Source organism: Cervus canadensis, chromosome 13, assembly GCF_019320065.1.
Source record: "Cervus canadensis isolate Bull #8, Minnesota chromosome 13, ASM1932006v1, whole genome shotgun sequence".
Lineage (NCBI taxonomy): Eukaryota > Metazoa > Chordata > Mammalia > Artiodactyla > Cervidae > Cervus > Cervus canadensis.
This window is the reverse complement of record NC_057398.1, coordinates 24,656,592-24,678,295: the sequence shown is the minus strand read 5'-3', so window position 1 is coordinate 24,678,295 and position 21,704 is coordinate 24,656,592. Positions and strand designations below refer to the sequence as shown.

General features: G+C 37.0%; 1 protein-coding gene across 8 annotated transcripts in view; it reads left to right on the top strand.

Annotated features, from left to right (window-relative positions):
• The window catches only part of KLHL20 (kelch like family member 20), a 70,706-nt gene that overhangs the window by 36,561 nt on the left and 12,441 nt on the right, over window positions 1-21,704 (top strand). For all 8 annotated transcript variants that reach the window (XM_043485452.1, XM_043485446.1, XM_043485447.1 and 5 more), the window contains 3 exons: window positions 12,794-12,952; window positions 13,651-13,745; window positions 16,777-16,892. In XM_043485452.1, the coding sequence (XP_043341387.1) occupies window positions 12,794-12,952; window positions 13,651-13,745; window positions 16,777-16,892 (370 nt within the window). The remainder of the gene's footprint in view (window positions 1-12,793; window positions 12,953-13,650; window positions 13,746-16,776; window positions 16,893-21,704) is intronic.

Here is a 21,704-nt window from a genome sequence, read left to right as displayed (position 1 = left end):
GACCTTTGTTGACAAAGTAATGTCTCTGCTTTTTAATATGCTGCCTAGGTTGGTCATGACTTTCCTTCCAAGGAGTAAGTGTCCTTAATTTCACAGCTGCAATCACCATCTGCAGGGATTTTGGAGCCCAAGAAAATAAAGTCAGCCACTGTTTCCACTGTTTCCCCATCTATTTGCCATGAAGTGATGGGACCAGATGCCATGATCTTGGTTTTCTGAATGTTGAGCTTTAAGCCAGCTTTTTCACTCTCCTCTTTCACTTTCATCAAGAGGCTCTTTAGTTCTTCTTCACTTTCTGCCATGAGGGTGGTGTCATCTGCATATCTGAGGTTATTGATATTTCTCCTGGCAATCCTGATTCCAGCTTGTGCTTCCTCCAGCCCAGTGTTTCTCATGATGTACTCTGCATATAAGTTAAATAAGCAAGGTGACAATATACAGCCTTGACGTACTCCTTTTCCTATTTGGAACCAGTCTGTTGTTCCATGTCTAGTTCTAACTGTTGCTTCCTGACCTGCATACAGGTTTCTCAAGAGGCAGGTCAGGTGGTCTGGTATGCCCATCTCTTTCAGAATTTTCCAGTTTATTGTGATCCACATAGTCAAAGTCTTTGGCATAGTCAATAAAGCAGAAATAGATATTTTTCTGGAAGTCTCTTGCTTTTTCAGTGATCCAGTGGATGTTGGCAATTTGATCTCTGGTTTCTCTGCCTTTTCTAAAACCAGCTTGAACATCTGGAATTTCACGGTTCATGTATTGCTGAAGTCTGGCTTGGAGAATTTTGAGCATTACTTCATTAGCGTGTGAGATGAGTGCAATTGTGCGGTAGTTTGAGCGTTCTTTGGCATTGCCTTTCTTTGGGATTGGAATGAAAACTGACCTTTTCCAGTCCTGTGGCCACTGCTGAGTTTTCCCAATTTGCTGGCATATTGAGTGCAGCACTTTCACAGCATCATCTTTCAGGATTTGAAATAGCTCAACTGGAATTCCATCACATCCACTAGCTTTGTTTGTAGTGATGCTTTGTAAGGCCCACTTGACTTCACATTCCAGGATGTCTGGCTCTAGGTGAGTGATCACACCTTCATGATTATCTTGGTCGTGAAGATCTTTTTTGTACAGTTCTTCTGTGTATTCTTGTCACCTCTTCTTAATATCTTCTGCTTCTGTTAGGTCAATATCATTTCTGTCCTTTATTGAGCCCATCTTTGCATGAAATGTTCCCTTGGTATCTCTAATTTTCTTGCCTCCTTAGTTATAGCTTAACTGACTGTAAGTGTGTGGGTGTGTTTCCGGGCTTTCTGTCCTGTTCCATTGACCTATGTGTCTATTTTGTGCCAGTGCCATACTGGTTTGTTTGGGCTTCCCAGCTGGCTCAGTGGTAAAGAATCTTCCTGCTGACAGAGAAGATACAGGTTCAATCCCTGGATCAGGAACATCCCCTGGAGAAGGAAATGGCAACCTGCTCCAATTTCTTTCCTGGAGAATGTCATGGACAGAGGAGCCTGACTTGGTATAGTGCATTGGGTCACAAAGAGTTGGAATGACTGAGCAACTGAGCATACACACAGCACACACAAACCATACTGTTTTGATTACTGTAGCTCTGTAGTATAATTTGAAGTCGGGGAGCATGATTCTCCAGCTCTGTTCTTTCTCCAGATTGTTTTGGCTATTTGAGGTCTTTTATGTTTCTATACAAATTTTTAAATATTTGTTCTAGTTCTGTGAAAAATGTCATTGATCATTTGATAGGAATTGCATTGAATCTATAGACTGCCTTGGTGAGTAGAGTCATTTTAACAATATTGATTCTTCCCATCCAAGAACACAATATATCTTTCAATCTATTTATGTTGTCTTCAGTTTCTTTCATCAGTATCTTATAGTTTTCAGAGCACAGGTCTTTTGCTTCTCAGGCAAGCTTATTCCTAGGTATTTTATTCTTTTTGATGTGATGATAAGTGAGATTGTTTCCTTAGTTTCTCCTTCTGATACTTGACTGTTAGTTTATAGAAAGGCAACAGATTTCTGTGTATTAATTTTGTATCCTGCAACTTTACTGAATTCATTGGTGAGCTCCAGTAGTTTTCTGAATGCATCTTTAGGATTTTCTATGTATAGTATATTATCTGCAAACAATGACAGTTTTATGTCTTCCTTTCCAATTTGGATTCCTTTTATTTTTCTTCTCTGGTTGCTGTGGCAAGGTTTCCAAAACTATGTTAAATAAAAGTGGTGAGAGTAGTCATCCTTGTCTTATTCTTGATCTTACAGGAAATGCTTTCAGTTTATCACAGTTGAAGATCATGTTAGCTATGGGTTTCTCATTTATACAGTTTGTATTATATCAAAGTATATTCTCTCTATGCCTGCCTTTGGGAGAGTTTTTATCATAAATGGACATTGAATTTTATCAGAAGCTTTTTCTGCATCTACTGAGATGATCATATAATTTTTGCTCTTCAGTTTGTTAATATAGTGTATCACATTGATTGATTTGCAGATATTTGAAAATTCTTGCATCCCTAGGATAAATCTCACTTGATCATGGTGGATGATCCTTCTAATGTATTGTTGGATTCAGTTTGCCAGTATTATTTTGTTGAGGATTTTTCCATCTTTGTTCATTGGTGATAGTGACATGTAATTTTCTCTTTTGTGGGTGATATCTTTGTCTGGTTTGGTGTCATAGTGATGATGGCTTCATAGAAGGTTGCAGAAGTGTTCCTTCCTCTGTAGTTTTTGGGAATAGTATAGGTATTAAGTCATCTCTAAATGTTTGGTAGAATGTTTGAAGCTATCTAGTCCTAGACTATTGTTTGTTGGGAATTTTTAAATTACTGATTCAATTTCAGTACTGGTAATTGGTCTGTTCATATTTTCTGTTTCTTCCTGCTTCTGTCTTGGGAAACTGTGCCTTTCTAAGAAATTGTCCATTTCTTCTAGGTTGTACCTTTTATTGGTATAAAGCTGTTCATCACAGTCTCTGTGATCCTTTGTATTTTTGTGGTGTTGGTTTTAACTTCTCCTTTTTCATTTCTAATTTTATTGATTTGGGCCCTTTCCCTTTTTTTTCTTTTTTTTATTGAAATGTAATTCATATATAATTTTGTTTTATTTTATGGTATATAACAAAGTGATTCGGTTTATATAGATAAAATGTATGATATATTGCAGCATATAAGTTTATAGACATATATATGGGAGTCAGTTTTATATATCTACATATTTTGTTATTTTTAAGATTCTCTTCCATTTTGGTTATTAAAATATTCTGAATATAGTTCCCTGTGCTATACTGTAGGACCTTATTGTTTGTTGTTTATGTATTTTATATATAGTAGAGTATATCTGTTAATCCTAAACTCTTAATTTATCCTTCTCTTGCCCTTTCCACTTTCAGTTCAGTTCAGTCGCTCAGTCGTGTCCAACTCTTTGCAACCCCATGAATCGCAGCACGCCAGGCCTCCCTGTCCATCACCAACTCTGAGAGTTTATTCAAACTCATGCCCATTGAGTCAGTGATGCCATCTAGCCATTTCATCCTCTGTCTCCCTCTTCTCCTCCTGCCCCCAATCCCTCCCAGCATCAGGGTCTTTTCCAATGAGTCAACTCTTCGCATGAGGTGGCCAAAGTACTGGAGTTTCAGCTTCAGCATCAGTCCTTGCAATGAACACCCAGGACTGACCTCCTTCAGGATGGACTGGTTGGATCTCCTTGCAGTCCAAGGGACTCTCAAGAGTCTTCTCCAACACCACAGTTCAAAAGCATCAATTTTTTGGCGCTCAGCTTTCTTCACAGTCCAACTCTCACATCCATACATGACCACTGGAAAAACCATAGCCTTGACCAGACAGATGGACCTTTGTTGGCAAAGTAATGTCTCTGCTTTTTAATATGCTATCTACATTGGTCATAACTTTCCTTCCAAGGAGTAAGTGTCTTTTAATTTCATGGCTGCAGTCACCATCGGCAATGATTTTGGAGCCCCCAAAAATGAAGTCTGACACTGTTTCCACTGTCTCCTCATCTATTTCCCATGAGGTGATGGGACCAGATGCCATGATCTTGGTTTTCTGAATGTTGAGCTTTAAGCCAACTTTTTCACTCTCCTCTTTCACTTTCATCAAGAGGCTTTTTAGTTTCTCTTCACTTTTCTGCCATAAGGGTGGTGTCATCTGCATATCTGAGGTTATTGATATTTCTCCTGGCAATCTTGATTCCAGCTTGTGCTTCCTCCAGCCCAGTGTTTCTCATGATGTACTCTGCATATAAGTTAAATAAGCAGGGTGACAATATACAGCCTTGACGTACTTCTTTTCCTATTTGGAACCAGTCTGTTGTTCCATGTCCAGTTCTAACTGTTGCTTCCTGACCTGCATACAGGTTTCTCAAGAGGCAGGTCAGGTGGTCTGGTATTCCCATCTCTTTCAGAATTTTCCACAGTTTGTTGTGGTCCACACAGTCAAAGGCTTTGATGTAGTCAATAAAGCAGAAGTAGATGTTTTTCTGGAATTCTCTTGCTTTTTCAATGATCAAGCAGATATTGGCAATTTGATCTCTGCTTCCTCTGCCTTTTCTAAAACCAGCTTGAACATCTGGAAGTTCTTGGTTCACATATTGCTGAAGTCTGGCTTGGAGAATTTTTAGCATTACTTTACTAGCGTGTGAGATGAGTGCAATTGTGTGGTAATTTGAGCATTCTTTGGCATTGCCATTCTTAGGGATTGGAATGAAAACTGACCTTTTCCAGTCCTGTGGCCACTGCTGAGTTTTCCCAATTTGCTGGCATATTGAGTGCAGCACTTTCACAGCATCATCTTTCAGGATTTGAAATAGCTCAACTGGAATTCCATCACATCCACTAGCTTTGTTTGTAGTGATGCTTTGTAAGGCCCACTTGACATCACATTCCAGGATGTCTGGCTCTAGGTGAGCACACCATTGCGATTATCTGGGTCATGAAGATCTTTTTTGTGCTGTTCTTCTATGTATTCTTGCCACCTCTTCTTAATATCTTCTGCTTCTGTTAGGTCCATACCATTTCTGTCCTTTATCGAACCCATCTTTGCATGAAGTGTTCCCTTGGTATCTCTAATTTTCTTGAAGAGATCTCTAGACTTTCCCATTCTGTTGTTTTCCTATGTTTCTTTGCATTGATTGCTGAGGAAGGCTTTCTTATCTCTCCTGGCGATTCTTTGGAACTCTGCATTCAAATGGAAATATCTTTCCTTTTCTCGTTTGCTTTTCACTTCTCTTCTTTTCACAGCTATTTGTAAGGCCTCCTTAGACAACCATTTTGACTGTTTGCATTTCTTTTCCATGGGGATGGTCTTGATCCCTGTCTCCTGTACAATGTCACAAACCTCTGTTCATAGTTCATCAGGCTCTCTGTCTATCAGATCTAGTCCCTTAAATCTATTTCTCACTTCCACTGTATAGTCATAAGGGATTTGATTTAGGTCATACCTGAATGGTCTAGTGGTTTTCCGTACTTTCTTCAGTTTAAGTCTGAATTTGGCAATTTGCTTTCTATGTCTGCAGGTGAGTCTGTTTCTGTTTGGTAAATTAGTTCCTTTGTATCATTTTTGTTAGATTCCACATGTAAGTGGTATCATATAATATTTATCTGTCTGACTTATTTAGCTGAGTACGATAATCTCTAGGTCCACCCATGTTGCCGCAAATGGTATTATTTCATTTTTTATGGCTGAATAATATTCCATTGTGTGTGTATACACACACACACACACACACACACACACACCACATCTTCTCTATCCATTCATCTGTTGATGGATCCTTAGGTTGCTTCCATGTCTTGCTTATTGTAAATAGTGTTGCTGTGAACCCTGTGGTGCCTGTATCTTTCTGAATTAAAGTTTTCATCTTTTTTGGATACATGCCAAAAACTGGGATTGCTTGATCATATGATAGCTGTATCTTTTGTCTTTTAAGGAACCTCCATACTCTCCATGGTGGCCACATCAATTTACATACCCACCAACAGTGTAGGCTGCTGCTGCTGCTGCTAAGTCACTTCAGTCGTGTCCAACTCTGTGCGACCCCATAGATGGCAGCCCACCAGGCTCCCCCGTCCCTGGGATTCTCCAGGCAAGAACACTGGAGTGGGTTGCCATTTCCTTCTCCAATGCATGAAACTGAAAAGTGAAAGTGAAGTCGTGTCCGACTCATAGCAACCCCATGGTCTGCAGCCCACCAGGCTCCTCTGTCCATGGGATTCTCCAGGCAAGAGTACTGGAGTGGGTTGCCATTGCCTTCTCCAAACAGTGTAGAAGGATTCCTTTTTCTCCACACTCTCTCCAGCATTTATTATTTGTAGAACTTTTGATGATGTCCATTCTGACCATTGTGAGGTGATATCCCATTGTAGTTTTGGTTTGCATTTCTCTAATAATTAACAGTGTAGAATATCTTTTCTTATGCCTGTTTGCCATCTGTGTGTCTTCTCTGAAGAAATGTCTCTTTAGATCTTCTGCCCATTTTTTTTTTATGTGATTGCCTGTTTTTTTAATATATTGACCTATATGAGCCATTTGTGTATTTTGGAAATTAAGCCCTTGCCAGCTGCATCATTTGCAAATATATTCTCCCATTCTGTAGATTGTCTTTCTGTTTTGTTTATGGTTTTCTTTGCTGTGGAAAAGTTTATAACTTTAATTAGGTTCTGCTTGTTTATTTTTGCTTTTGCCTTAGTAGACTGACCTAAGGCACCTTTGGTGCCTTATTGATTTTCTGTGTAGATGATCTGTCCATTGATGTCAGTGGGATGTTAAAGTCTCCTATTATTGTATCCCTTGCAATTTCTCCCTTTATGTCTGTTAGTATTAGTTTGATGTATTTAGGAGCTCCTATATTGTGGGCTTATATTTTAACAAATATAATAGCCTTTTCTTATATTGATCTTTTTATCAATGTCTTTTTGTGATGTCTTTCTTTGTCTTTCTCTGTGGTCTTTGTTTTAAAGTCTATCTTGTCTGATGTGAGTACTGCTACCCCTGCTTTCTTATCATTTCCACTTGCCTGAAGTATCTTTTTTCTATCGCCTCACTTTCAGTCTGTGTGTGTCTTTCATCCTAAAGTGCGCCATTTGTAGGCAGCACATTTAAGGCTTTTGTTTTATTATCCAATCTGCCACTATATGTCATTTGACTGGAGCATTTAGTCCATTGACATTTGAGGTAATTATTGACATATATTTATTTATTTCCATTTTAAACCTTATTTTCCAGTTGATTTTATATTTCTTTACTCTTTTCTTTTTGTTTTTCCTTTTGTGTTCGATGGTTTTCTTTTGTATTATGCTTGAGTTCTCTTTTTGTTTTTTTGTGAATCTACTGTATGTTTTTTATTTGAGGTTACCTTGGTTTTCAAGTATGTTAACCCATTACTATATCTACTTTAAACTGGTAATTATATCATCTCAAACACATTCTAAAAATTTTTACATTTTCTTACTTCCTTCCCCTATATTTTATCATTTTGATGTCCTATTTTGCATATTCATGTTAACCCTTTACTGTTGTATTTATAATCAATTTCATATATTTTTTTACTTAAAAAAAATCTCTGTACTGGTTTATTTAAGTGATCTACAATCCCTTTATATATTGCTTTTCCTATTATGATTTTCTCTTTCCTGTAGATTCTCTTTTTTAAAGATGTATTTGTTTTATTTTTGGCTGTGCTGGGTCTTCATTGCTGCACATGGGCTTTCTCTGGTTGTAGCAAGTGGGGGCTACTCTTCATTAGTGCTTGGGCTTCTCGTTGTAGTGGCTTCTCTTGTTGCAGAGCCATGGGCTCTGGGCATGTGGGTTTCAGTAATTGCTGCTCATGGGCTCAATAGTTGCAGCTGCTGGGTTCTAGAGTATGGGCTCAGTAGTTGTGATACACAGACATAGTTGCCCTGTGGCATGTGGGATCTTCTGGACCAGGGACTGAACCTGTGTCCCCTGCACTGGCAGGCAAATTCCCCACCAATGGACCACCAGGGAAGTCCTTAATTTTTTTAGTATATAGGAAGGTTTGTATTTTTGTTCTGATTGTTACTTTTGTAAACTAGAAAAAGAAGAGCAAATTAAACCCAAAATAGAAGGAACAAAGAATAAAGAATAGAGCAAAAATCAATGTTACTTTGAAAAAAACTGATGAATCTCTAGCTGTACTTAAGAAAAAAAGGAGAGAAGATACAAATTACCAGTATCAGAAATAAAAAAGAAGACAGCACTATAAACCCTCAGACATTAAAAAGGATAAAACAGAATATCATGAGCAACATTTTGCTAAGTTCAGCAACTGAGATGAAATTGACAAATTTTTTTAAAAACACAAATTTAAAAAACTTAAGAAACAGAAAACCAGAATAACTCTATATCTATGAAAGAAATTGAATTAATAATTTTAAAACCTTCCCACAAAAAAGCAATCCCAGATGGTGAATTCTGTTAAACATTTCAGAAAGAAATAATGTAACCCTACATAAAATCTTCCAGAAAAACATGCAGGAGGTTGCCAGATAAGATAAAAATTACTCTAGTGTGCAAACCACAGACACTAGAGGAAAACTGCAGATCAGTACCTCTCATGAATTTATATGGGAGAATCCTTAATATAATATTGATTCCAACAAAATATAAAAGAGGCATAACCATGACTAAATGGAGTTTATACTTCATTAAAATTAATTGCATCAGTATTTTATCAGTTCAGTTCAGTTCAGTCACTCAGTTGTGTCTGACTCTTTGTGACCCCATGAATCGCGGCATGCCAGGCCTCCCTGGCCATCACCAACTCTGAGAGTTTACTCAAACTCCTGTCCATCGAGTCGGTGATGCTATCCAGCCATCTCATCTTCTGTCGTCCCCTTCTCCTCCTGCCCCCAATCCCTCCCAGCATCAGGGTCTTTTCCAATGAGTCAACTCTTTGCATGAGGTGGCCAAAGTACTGGAGTTTCAGCTTCAGCATCAGTCCTTCCAGTGAACTCCCAGGACTGATCTCCTTTAGGGTGGACTGGTTGGATCTCCTTGCAGTCCAAGGGACTCTCAAGAGTCTTCTCCAACACCACAGTTCAAAAGCATCAATTTTTCAGCACTCAGCTTTCTTCACAGTCCAACTCTCACATCCATACATGACCACTGGAAAAACCATAGCCTTGACTAGACAGACCTTTGTTTGCAAAGTAATCAGTATTTTATAGTCAAACTTAATTTTTCATTCAGAGTAAACTTCACACAACTTCTTTAACAGATTTGACTTTTAACTTTGTTCCACTATTTTTTTTCATTTATTTTTATTAGTTGGAGGCTAATTCCTTTACAATATTGTAGTGGTTTTGTCATACATTGACATGAATCAGCCATGGATTTACATGTATTCCCCATCCCGATCCCCCCTCCCACCTCCCTCTCTACCTGATTAAAAATCAAATCCACTCTGCAAAAAATAAAGATTTGCCATCATTGAGAATTTCCAAAATAATTTGCCAGTCATTGGACCCCAGGTTAAGAAATCCCTGCTTTAGAATCTTTGGAGATGATGGTAATGTTCTATATCTTGATTGTGGTAATGGTTACATGCATGTGTACATTTATCAAAATTTATTGAACTGTACATTTTAAATAAAGTTGATTTTTTAAAATTTCTTGCTTTAAGCATAGCTTGAGTTTTAGTTCTTAAGGTAGTTACAAATATCTGAAGAATATTCTTAATAGGACAGAAGGTTTTAGAATCCCTTGCAGTTCTAACCCTGCATCCAAAGTGAACCTGATATAATGAAATCCCAGTGAAGAAAACCTTACTTTGTTCATGGACTAGAATGGTTCTGTGTAGATGCAAAATAAGTCACCATTTAGGGCTTACCACTTGTGACTCATTTAAATTATTTTCAGACTTAGATCTCTATTTAATTTCCTTCTATTTCCTTACGCCTAACTTCATCCATCCTGGAGGAGGAAATGGCAGCCTACTCCAGTACTCTTGCCTGGGAAATCCCATGGGCAGAGAAGTCTGGTGGGCTACAGTCCCTGGGGTCACAAAGAGTCAGACATGACTTAGCAACTAAACAACAACAAACTTAATTTTTAATTCATACAGTGTTACGCTTGCTCATAAACATAATTTTTTCTTTCAGCTCAGTGCCACTGAGTTCACCATTCATTTCTGTTACAACTCTAGAATGTTTTCCTTATTCATTCTTGTTGTTTTCAGCTTTATTCATTCTTCAAATCACATCTACATTTATCCGAAGAAACTGAAAGTAAGCTTTTACCATAATAGTGTGGGACTTAAAATTTAGATTTCCTGCAAACTTTTATTTAAAAAGCAGTTATTGGGGGACTTCCTTGGTGGCCCAGTGGTTACGACTTCCCCTTACAATGTAGGGGATGCAGGTTCGATCCTACATGCGTCGGAGAGCTAAAGTCCCACATGCCTCAGCCCCCCCCCAAAAAAAACATAGAAGCAATATTGTAACAAATTCAATAAAGACTTTAAAAATGATCCACATTAAAAAAAAAACTTCAAAAATAAATAAAAAGCGGGTATTTTAAAGCATTATTTTCTTAACCTGGTTGTTTGGTTCAAGGATAGAATTTAGTGCTAGATTTGCCCTAATGGTAGATCATTAATATCTTTGTTCATCAAAAGTATTCTTTTTACTCTTAGTGCCAAGAAATATTTTCTCACACAGATGTTTTTGTCTTCTTGCCCTCTAAGGTTTCCATTAAGTGACTTGTTAATATCAAAGTGGTTTATTCATAAACTTTAAACTTGGTGATCCTTGATATTTATATAATATTTGTCTTATAATCACTAAATTGGGGAAAATTTTTATACTCTGACAAGATCCTAAAAGAATGTTAAGGAACTTCACAAAGATATATGATACGACTTGTCTTTAGTAAAGAAAGCAGCTTGAAGAAAAATTAAGAAGAAGGAAACATACAGCCTTGCTCAAGTTTTGCATGCTGAAGGTCAGCATACTTCATCTGGAACTGGACCCCAAATCTAACCCTTAACTTTACACCCCCCCGCATAAGTCTGCCAGACAAAATACAGGGCGCCCAGTTGAATTTATTCCAGATGAACAAGTAGTTTTTAGTATAATCATGCTATATATTATTTGCTAAATCCAACAACGCTGCTACAGAGAATACAATGCAGGCATTCTAACTACTAAGTGACCTGGCTAAGCAACTTCACGTAAAATTTAAAGGTTTCCAATTTCATTTCCTGAGCCCCAGAGGGTCTCTCACTCAGATGATATGAAGACTTGTGCCATAAAAATTGAAGTACTCTTTAGTATTTTCTACTATAAGCACAGCTGACTTTATATGGCCCTTAATTGTTTTGAGATTTGTATTTTTTTCTGATGTGCTTGGGAAAAAATTCTTAACCAAGTAGTCAACTTGTTATGGCTTATCTCAGATCCTGCTAAATATTCTGATTTTTTTGATGAGCATGAAAATAGCCCTGTCCTGAGAGAATATAGCATATGCATCAGAGGTTGCGTGGTGGGAATTCAAGCTCTTAAACTATATCCTTCCTACACTAATAGACGTCACAGGCAGAACAATGTTCTGAATGAGACAGAAGCCTCATGAAGTGTAGCAGTGACTGTTTGCATTGCACCCTGTCCCTTTTACTCTACAATCTTGACAAGATTTACAAGATTTTGGGATTTGTGACTGAACTGCACAATCAGATAACATCCTTGTCGCCATTTCATCTGCATTCTGACAATTCCCCAAACCTTGGATACAGATAAATTATATATGTTCATAGTTTCATATATACATATCAGAATATGAATATATCTGAGTGGTGTGGTCCTCCGTCTAATGGCTTATATCATTATGTTATTCTCGCTTACAGAAATGCTGACACCTTCATTCTTTTTTCAAACTGGCCCCTTGGTGTTTCTGTCCTAGACATTGCCCTTTCAGCAACTAACCTTCCTCTGAAAGCTTTTCCTGATATTTTTATATGCCTCTTAATTTCTGGAGTTATAATTTGGTATAGTTTATTTTGGATATAAATTTTTATCTTGATACTTCACACTGAGGAAAAAAAGTAAAATTTTTTTCTTAAATTGTCTAAATCATAAATTACTATTTTTCCTAAATTTTAATTGTGCCATCTGTATTCTCCTATGTCCCCTTTTTTAAAAATTAATAAACTTTGTTTTTTTTAGAGTAGTTTTAGGGTCACAGCAAAATTGAGCAGAAAGTACAGTTCCCATATACCCTGTCTCCACACACATGTTGTTCGGTCGTTAAGCATGTCTGACTCTCTGTGACCCCGTGGACGGCAGCATACCAAGCTTCCCTGTCCTTCACTATCTCCCGGAGTTTGCTCCAATTCATGTCCATTTAGTAAGTGACACATATAACCTCTCCCAATATCAACATCCTGCACCAGAGAAATACATTTGTTACAACTAATGAACCTGCATTGACATGTTAGCATCCACAGTCCATAACTTACATTACGGTTCACTCTTGGTATTGTACATTCTGTGAGTTTTGGCAAATGTATAATGACATGTGTCCACCACTGTAGTGTCATACAGGATAGTCTCATTGTTCTAAAAACCTTCTGTGCTTTACCTGTCTTTTTTTCTTTTTAAACTTTTCTTGTCCTCTGATACTATATTGAACTTCAGCTCCATTGTGAAATAAAGCTTTGCCCTCCGACCCTGAAGAAAAATATTAAAACAGACAAATCTGATCACAGGTTGTTTTCCCTTTTATTCTTACCTAACTTCAAACAGGTGATGGAAAGTGAAGAGTTCATGTTGCTTCCAGCCAATCAACTCATTGATATAATATCTAGTGATGAACTAAATGTTCGCAGTGAAGAACAGGTGTTCAATGCAGTGATGGCCTGGGTTAAATACAGTATTCAAGAAAGACGTCCTCAGTTACCCCAGGTATGCAGGGAAATGCTTCAAGTAACTGTTTTGTACTGGATAAAGTAATACATATTTGATTTGCAAAAAAGAAACAGTTATCACTGTCATTCGTATTAGACTGTAAGAAAGACCATCTCTTTCCAAATAACCAAGGAGATTAAGTGTTAAGCATTTTAAGTGTTTATCATTATGAACTTTTTGCTACTTTTCTTTCTCTGTTTTGCATCAACTGTAGGTTTGGGCTATAGCATAAATCAGAACCTAAATGGTACATAATGAACAAAAGAAAGCAAGGATGGCAGTTATCATGTCTCCCTTCTCTATGATTTGGAAACCCCACCACAGTTTGAGAGTACAGGAATAATATGGTTCATACGTGGTCACTAAATGACATGTTTGATGTTCTTGTTATTATGATTCAGTCCTTAGCAATTTGATAGTATATTCTTCTAGATTGTTATTAGAAGAGTCTATACTGCTGAAAGCATAAAGAAGCATGCTAAAGTGATACTGATTATTCTAATTACTGAACTGGTGGTTGCAATAAATTTAGTTTTGTATTTATGCCTTCCATCCGCATTATTTATTAGACCAATTAATTAATCCAATTAGATCTCAAAACAATGGGAAACACAATCAGGGAGCATGAGTTATATATTCTCTTAAATACCTTACAGATGGAGTTTGTGCCTTTAATAGTGTTTATTATCTCATAGGTGCTGCAGCATGTGCGGTTGCCTTTGCTTAGTCCCAAGTTCCTGGTGGGCACTGTAGGCTCTGATCCCCTCATCAAAAGTGATGAAGAATGCAGGTATGAATGGTCCTGGATGGGAAAAATCAACAACTAAACATTCCTGTTCTCTCCTAATTTCCTTATTTGTATTGCTTCCTAAATATTATATTTTTTAGTGCTGTAGTCAAGGCAGTATTTAACAGATTTTTCTTCTGGGCTAGAGTCAAGAGGAAGAAGAGAAGACTGAATTTCCAGTATTCCACTCCTAAATTAGTTTTTTTTTTTTTTTTATGCATGGCATTTATTGGTGTAGGGTGGCAATAAAGAGGTAGATTTCTAAGATTTAATGCAAGCTTGAGTTTGAAGAGACAATTCTCTGCTAGTATATATTTTTTTGAGATAAGTTAAATAACGTTGTTGACTCCATCATAGAAGTGTGTCAGAAGCACTTTTTCCATTCCATCACATATGCCTTGTTAGGAAATAGGAGCAGCCTTGCTTTCTGAGACCGTAGACAGAGTTAAAGGTCTGCTACACCCTTAAAGCAGCTGTGGAAAGATTTCCACTAGAGTTTGGTGACGCAGTTTAATAAATTTTTTTTGATTGAAAGAAATTCTAAATGTTTTTACAAAACAAACAAAACATTTATTTTATTGGGCTATCTCTGAACTACAGTATATATAAAATTATAAACTACTTTTCTGCTTGACAGATTTTAAGGTTTAGTTTCAAATATGAAACCTCATGGTGTTTTTAACTATTTCTTCCTAGCATGTTACATTTATAAAAATGAAACAGTGAGTCAGAACTCTCTTTAAACTACACAAATCTTTGGATCTCTCTTAGTGACTAAAGAAACTTGTTCTAGAATCAGGGATCTCTAAAACAGAGGTAGAACATAATAGATTCATTTGCATTTCTTCAATAATTTGAAGCCTGTTCCTTTAACAGGAGGTGTTAGAGAGGGTTTTATGTGTTTACCTTTTAAACTTAAAGACAAATGGGGGACTTCCCTGGTAGTCCAGTGGCTAAGAATTGGCCTTCCAATGCAGGGAACGTGGGTTTGATCCCTGGCTGGGGAACTAAAATCCCACATGCTGTTGAGCAACCAAACCTGCATGCTTGCAACCAAGACCCAATGCAGTCTAAATAAATAAATAAAGTTTAAAAAAAAAAAAAAGACAAATGGTAATTAATTTCCCTAAATACTCACAAAGTCACTTGTTTTTTCATTTATTTATATTAGTTGGAGGCTAATTACAATATTGTAGTGGTTTTTGCCATACATTGATATGAATCAGCCATGGATTTACATGTGTTCCCCATCCTGAACCCCCCTCCCACCTCCCTCCCCATCCCATCCCTCTGGGTCATCCTAGTGCACCAGCCCTGAGCACTTGTCTCATGCATCAAACCTGGACTGGCGATCTGTTTCACAGTTGATAATATACATGTTTCAATGCTATTCTCTCAGATCATCCCCCCTCACCTTCTCCCACCGAGTCCAAAAGTCTGTTCTATACATCTGTGTCTCTAGTCACTCTAGTAGCCTGTTCCTACTTAGAGAATGAACTTATGGTTGCCAGGGTGGAGCGGGGGTGAGGGGAGGGGAAGAGATGGGGGTTTGGGATGGACATGTATACCCTGCTATATTTAAAATGGATAACCAACAGGACCTACTGTATAGCTGAGTCCCTTTGCTATTCACCTGAAATTATCACAACATTGTTAACTGGCTACACCACAATACAAAATAAAAAGTTTAAAAAAAGGAAGCAGCTTGTTCCTTTTATTGTGACCTTATTATTTACTAGCTGTGTGACCTTATTCAAGTTACTTGAACCTCTTTCTGGTACAGTTCCTTTATTTATAAAATAAGGATAATAACAGTACCTATTCCATAGGGCTGTAGTGGAGAATAAATGAGTTAATATGTATTAAGCCCCTGTTATTGTTGTTACTATTAATTCTGTGTTTGTCATAGCTCTATAATATTCTTTCTAGAAACGCTTGAACAACTTAATTAAAAGCCAGCAAGTAGGAGATCACAGTCTTTGTTTTTAGCTGAGGAAGCTAGAAAAAGTTCTTGGTCATCAGCTTGGGATTTTGAGGGGTTTTGTTTTTATTTTTAGCATAAATTCAGAAGAGGCCTTAGCAAAATCATATACTGGAAGTATATTATTGGGTCACACCTGGCACTGGTCCAGCAGTAATAAATTACTTTTAATATAAATAGAGAAATGGAAATATAGTGTAATTTAGGAAGCACTTTCAGAGTTGAGAAAGAACAGAGTAACATATTGAATTTGTACTAGTCAGATACTAATCACTCAAAGGACCCAAGTGAAGTATAAGTACATAAATAGTTTAAGTTAGGATACTTTACTTAACAAGTGTAATTACTAGGTTCTTCTCATAAAGTACCTTTATAGAAAAAGACAAAACTGTTCATCCTCAGTAGATTTATTGAGAGTGAACTATTCATACAGTCCCAAATAGAAAATTAATATTAAATGATAGTAGGGTGTTTCTTTTTAGCAATCCAAATTTTGACATAGTTTTATTACTTAAATTCATTGAGCAAATATCTAGTGTTGTGGCTGATGTGCTCCTTTGCCAGTATCCTGCAAAAGCTAATCAAATTCACTAGAAGGCAGTAACTATGCAGACTGGTAATTAAGTTGTAATTTTTAGTTTCCCATAAGTCATTGTTAGTCCCAAGCATGTTGAGTTTTAGACTAATTTGCAGTAAGATATGAAGTCATGATGGAAATACCAGTCAATTCACAACTCATAGTGTGACTAGCATCATTGCTGTCAGGTTTGTGACCTTTATAATACTGGCTGGCGGGATTTCCCCGGCAGTCCAGTGGTTAAGACTCCAAGCTGCCAGTGCAGGGTACACGGGTTCAATCTCTGAGATCCCACATGCCATGTGCCCCAAAAAATAAATAACTAGCCTAAATCAGTAAAAATGCTGGCTATCATTCATGATTTGGTTTGATTTATGCTGCTCCCCTTTGCCATCTTACATATACCTTAGCCATATTGGGATTTGACTAACAATATTATTTAGACATTTGAAATAAAGGCAGAATTTTTTTCACAGAGACTTGGTAGATGAGGCTAAAAACTATCTCCTGTTGCCTCAAGAACGACCATTAATGCAAGGACCAAGGACAAGACCACGGAAACCTATTCGATGTGGAGAAGTACTCTTTGCAGGTTTGGATCTTAATATACTGTGGCTAAACTGAATATTTTCCACATGAGAAATTGTCTTTGGAGCAGTCCTTTGGACAGTTGTGATATCCACTGTCATAAGAAATACATAATGACTTACCATGGTGACTTCCCTGGTGGTCCAGGGCTTAAGACTCCACACTTATACTGCAGCAGGCACGGGTTCAGTCCCTGGTTGGAGAATTAAGCTTTTGCATGCCACACAGTGCATGGCCAAAGAATAAATAAGTAAAAATTTTTTAATGTTAAAAAAAAAGTACACACCTTTTGAAAACAAAAAATAACTTACGTATCTTGCCTCTTAACTCATGAGCCAACACTGGTACTTTCGAAAGAATGCTGTATTTTTATATAACCTAAAAATGTCATGCAGTGGATGTTTTGTTATCATAAATCATATGCATGAATTTATATTCCAGTGTGCAAGTCACCTCATAAGTACATGGAACTGTCAAAAGATATTATCTCACATCAAACAGTTACACTCTTTTATAGCTCTCCTGAGCTAGATTGAGCCTAAGACATCGTGTTGTATCATTCTGCTGCCACCGGCTGCCCCTAAATATCTGAGAACTTTCAATCTTAGATGTTTTACTTCTATCCACATAAATTCAGCTCTCTTAGTCACTTGAATAGCAACTTTCACAATGTTTAGTAAAACATTTTCTCACTAATTCTGTCTTAGTCCGCTCAGACTGCTATAACAGAAAAGCATATACTGGGTGGCTTACAAACAGTAGAAACTTATTTATTTCTTATAGTTCCGGAGGCTGGGAAGTAGTTTGGTGTCTGCTAAGGGCCCACTTCATTCTTCTTCATAGACTCCATCCTTTCATCTTTTGCTATGTCTTCAGGCAGAGGAAGGGGCACAGGATCTCTGTGAAGTCTCTTTTATAAAAGCACTAATTCCATTCGTGAGGACAGAGCACGTCCCTAAAGCCTACCACCTGATACTATCACACTGAGGATTAGATTTCAATATACGAATTTTGGAGGGACACATTCAATCTATAGCAAATTCTTTCTCTTCAGTTTTTCTTTTCAAATCCTGATTCATGGAGAAAGATGGAACTTATGGTAATCTTTTTATTTATGCTCCCACATTTCAGAATTTCATTACTCTTAAATATAGGCTTCCTGGGATTCTGTTTGATGTGTGAAGCGTTCTATCACTTTTCATCAGGCAATCCTGTAGAATCACTGGGTCATAGTATCCTTTCCCATCAACCTAAACAGTTGCCTATCTTTTCCCCTTCGGTTTTATTTTCTCTTGGCAGGTGGGAATGTATTTTCCCACATTTTTAGAAGAAAAGTTTGACAATTTATGTTTGATTTCTCCTTTTTAAATTTTTTTGTCTCAATTTCTTCACATAGAATATTGCTGCATTTCTTCAAGAAGAAAATGGATGCCAAGTTTTCTTTTTCTCTCTAATCCTCATCAGGCTTTTTTTCCTCTCTTTTGAAAGCATTCCTTCATTCTTGTTTTAGATTTCAAACTCAATTATTAATTTATCATGTACTGAATTCTCCTATACTCCTAGTATCCTAATGCTTCTGTTCATTGTTATTAACAAATTTATTTCTATTATCATTCTTACTTATTCCTGTGACTTTACTTCCTATATATGCATGCTCAGGTACATATTCACATACTCATATAGGTTTACACAGACGCTTGCTTGCATGCTCACACCTATATACATCTGCCTCTTCACTCCCACATAGCATCTATAGTTGCCATCAGTTGGTGAGTAAATTTATTGCCAGATCTGATTAAGTTCCCAGGGAAATCTTTATAACATTAGTTTAGCTTTGTTGACTAAACTAGATAAATTATATTGTTAAAAGTCTTATTTATAAAAGCAGTTTGTTGTGCCAGCTCCCTGTACATATAAGAATGCTATAAACATCAGAGTTTCTGTTTCCCCAATTGTGTTGTCTATTTTTTTTTAATTAGAAGGAAGCAAGATCTAATTATTTGATACCTGTGGTTTATTTTCATGATATCAGGTTGGTTTCAGGAATTCTAGTGGTAGGGCCATCTTTGTGGAGGTATATACATTGTTATCAAGATCTATTAAATATTTTATTTGTCTATTATAGTACCTGAAGTAGGGATGACAATATACTACTGCTTCATGAGCCTCAGAACATTCTGGCAGAGATTAGCAACTAGATTAAGGAAGAGGGGAAGATAATGGAAACTCAGGGGAAAGTGGAACAGAAGAGAACCCCTATATGATCAAAAGCTAGAAACTAAACCAAATAGGTGTATGGGAAGTATATTTCGCATCTAGGGCTCTTTCTGGATTCAGTGGTGGGAAAGTACCAGTCCAGTGGAACTAGACAAGGTACACCTTTGGGGATGCTGAGAGAAAATACTGTAGCTCTATTAAATAGAAATTTAAACTTGACTTCACCCTGGTGGGCTACAGTCCATAGGGTCACAAAGAGTCGGACACGACTGAGCAACTTAATTTTCTTTCTTTCTTTCTTTCTTTCACTTGGATTATTCAACAACTGCCATCTTTATCCTGCTGGTTCCCACCATTTTCTTTCAATGTGACATGATTATAATCAGGTGCCATGTTTTCAATGTGTAACCATCTTCACTAAAATCTCATTCGCCTCTTTTGATTGTATAATGGTGTTAATGAATCACACTTTGCCTTTTTTAGAAGCCATTTAAAGTCATTTAAATTGGAACAATTTCATGATCTCAAACTCTTGCTAGTAATCTCATATTTCATATTGCTGATTGGGTATCCGATTCCTCCACTATATTGTTAACTACTTCAGAGCAAGGACCAGTTCTGATTTATCTTTGTAGTCTCTAGATTGTATAGCAATCTTGTCAGAACAGGCACTAAATAAAGATTAATCGCATGCTGTTGATCCTGCTGAACACTAGTGAGAGATTAGCATCGACCCATCATAATGATGGGAAAGTAAAGCTGGAGAACAGTAATGGACTGTTAATGTCACTTCATGAATGAAAGATTTACTTTTGAGTAACATTTTCTTTTTCTGAACACAGAAGTGAATACATGTGCAATGTGGTGGCTCAGCTGCTAAAGAATCTGCCTGTCATGCAGGAGACCTAGGTTCCATCTCTGGGTTGGAAAGATCCCCTGTATAAGGGAATGGCTACCCACTCCAGTATTCTGGCCTGGAGAATTCCATGGATTGTATAGTCCATGGGGTCGCAAAGAGTCAGACATGACTGAGCAACTTTCACTCACTCACACATGCAATATAGAAATTGACTAACAGAAAAATATAAAGAATAAAAGTTAAAGCATCTATCACTTCTTTTACACTCAAGGTTTCCATTTTCATTTGTAGAGAAAAGCCATTAGGTCTTTTCTAATGGCTGGTCTTTTCTCATGGCTTTTCTGTACAACTGGTATCGGTTTTCCCTGCTTTCTTAGTCTCTTTATGCCAGGTCTGAGCTTTATTCTTGAGTCATACTATTACACTGATATTTTAGATCTTGACTCATCTGTCTCTACTTAAAACTTAATCCTTAATTTTCTTTGATTATTATTGTAATTTTGTTTACATTATCTTTGGAATGCAAATTACCAGTTCTCACTTAACTTTGGAAAATTGAGTCTTCCTTTTTTCATCCTGGAAGCCTAAGATCAAATCTATAATCTCAGTAGTTTTTTTACTCAGAAGCATTTACTCCTGTTGATGTCTTCTGGCTTTTCCTCTTGTTTTCCATTAGGTTTCTTGATGCTTCTCAATTCTGTGTTTCTGTTTTGTTTGGGATTTCTTTTTTTTTTTTTAGTGTTCATAGTTCATTGGTCTTTATCACAGATACTTTATGAAAGTTGCCTACTTTAAGGTAACACTTTTTGACCAAATCCGTCTTTGAAGTAATTTTTTTTAGAGTCAACATCTCACACATATAAAACTATATATTCTCTTTTCAGCAATATTTTTCCTTAAGTACATCACTTAACCCAAATTGATAATTCTCACAGCAGAAACTATGCATACACTTTATCTTGCTAAATACCATGTACATGTATGTGTGCTCACTCACTCAGTCATGTCCAACTCTGTGCAGCCATAGGACGATACCCCATCAGGCTCCTCTGTCCTTGGAATTTTCCAGGCAAGAAGACTGGAGTGGGTTGCCATTTCCTCCAAGGGATTTTCTATACCCAGGGATCGAACCCCACATCTCCTACACTGGCAGGCGGATTCTTTACCACTGAGCCACCTGGGATGACCCAAGTACACTGTGCTTGACTTCTAATAATAACTTAGTTCAGTCCCAGTTATTGCAATCACCTGCTGCTTTGGAAATTATAATTAACATAAAATTGCCATGAGGCAGTAGAATTGAACAGCTCTTCCCTTGTTTCCCCAGGTCACAAGAAAGGTTTAAATTTGATTTCTTAATGGCCTATCTTTTTTCCCTTTAGTATCAAAGAATACAGTTTATGAAGTGATATTAACTTCATTTGCAGCCATGAAGTCCAATAAAAAGCTGGTTTCAATGGCTTTCATTATAAAATTGTGCCTGAGTTTTAATAATTAGGCTTGATTTGTCTCAAGTGCTTATAACCCTACATTTGCAGCCAAATTTTATGTTAGAAGTGATGGTACTTTCTGTGATATTGAAACTCCAGGCATATATCCCAGAACAGAATTCAAATTGAAGCAAATTGATATATACAAAACTTACTGTGACTTAGTCGAATATCCTAATTTAAATGAAACTGTAATAAAATGTATACAGCATATTGAGATTTGAAATAAGGAAGTGAGTTTTCAAATCCA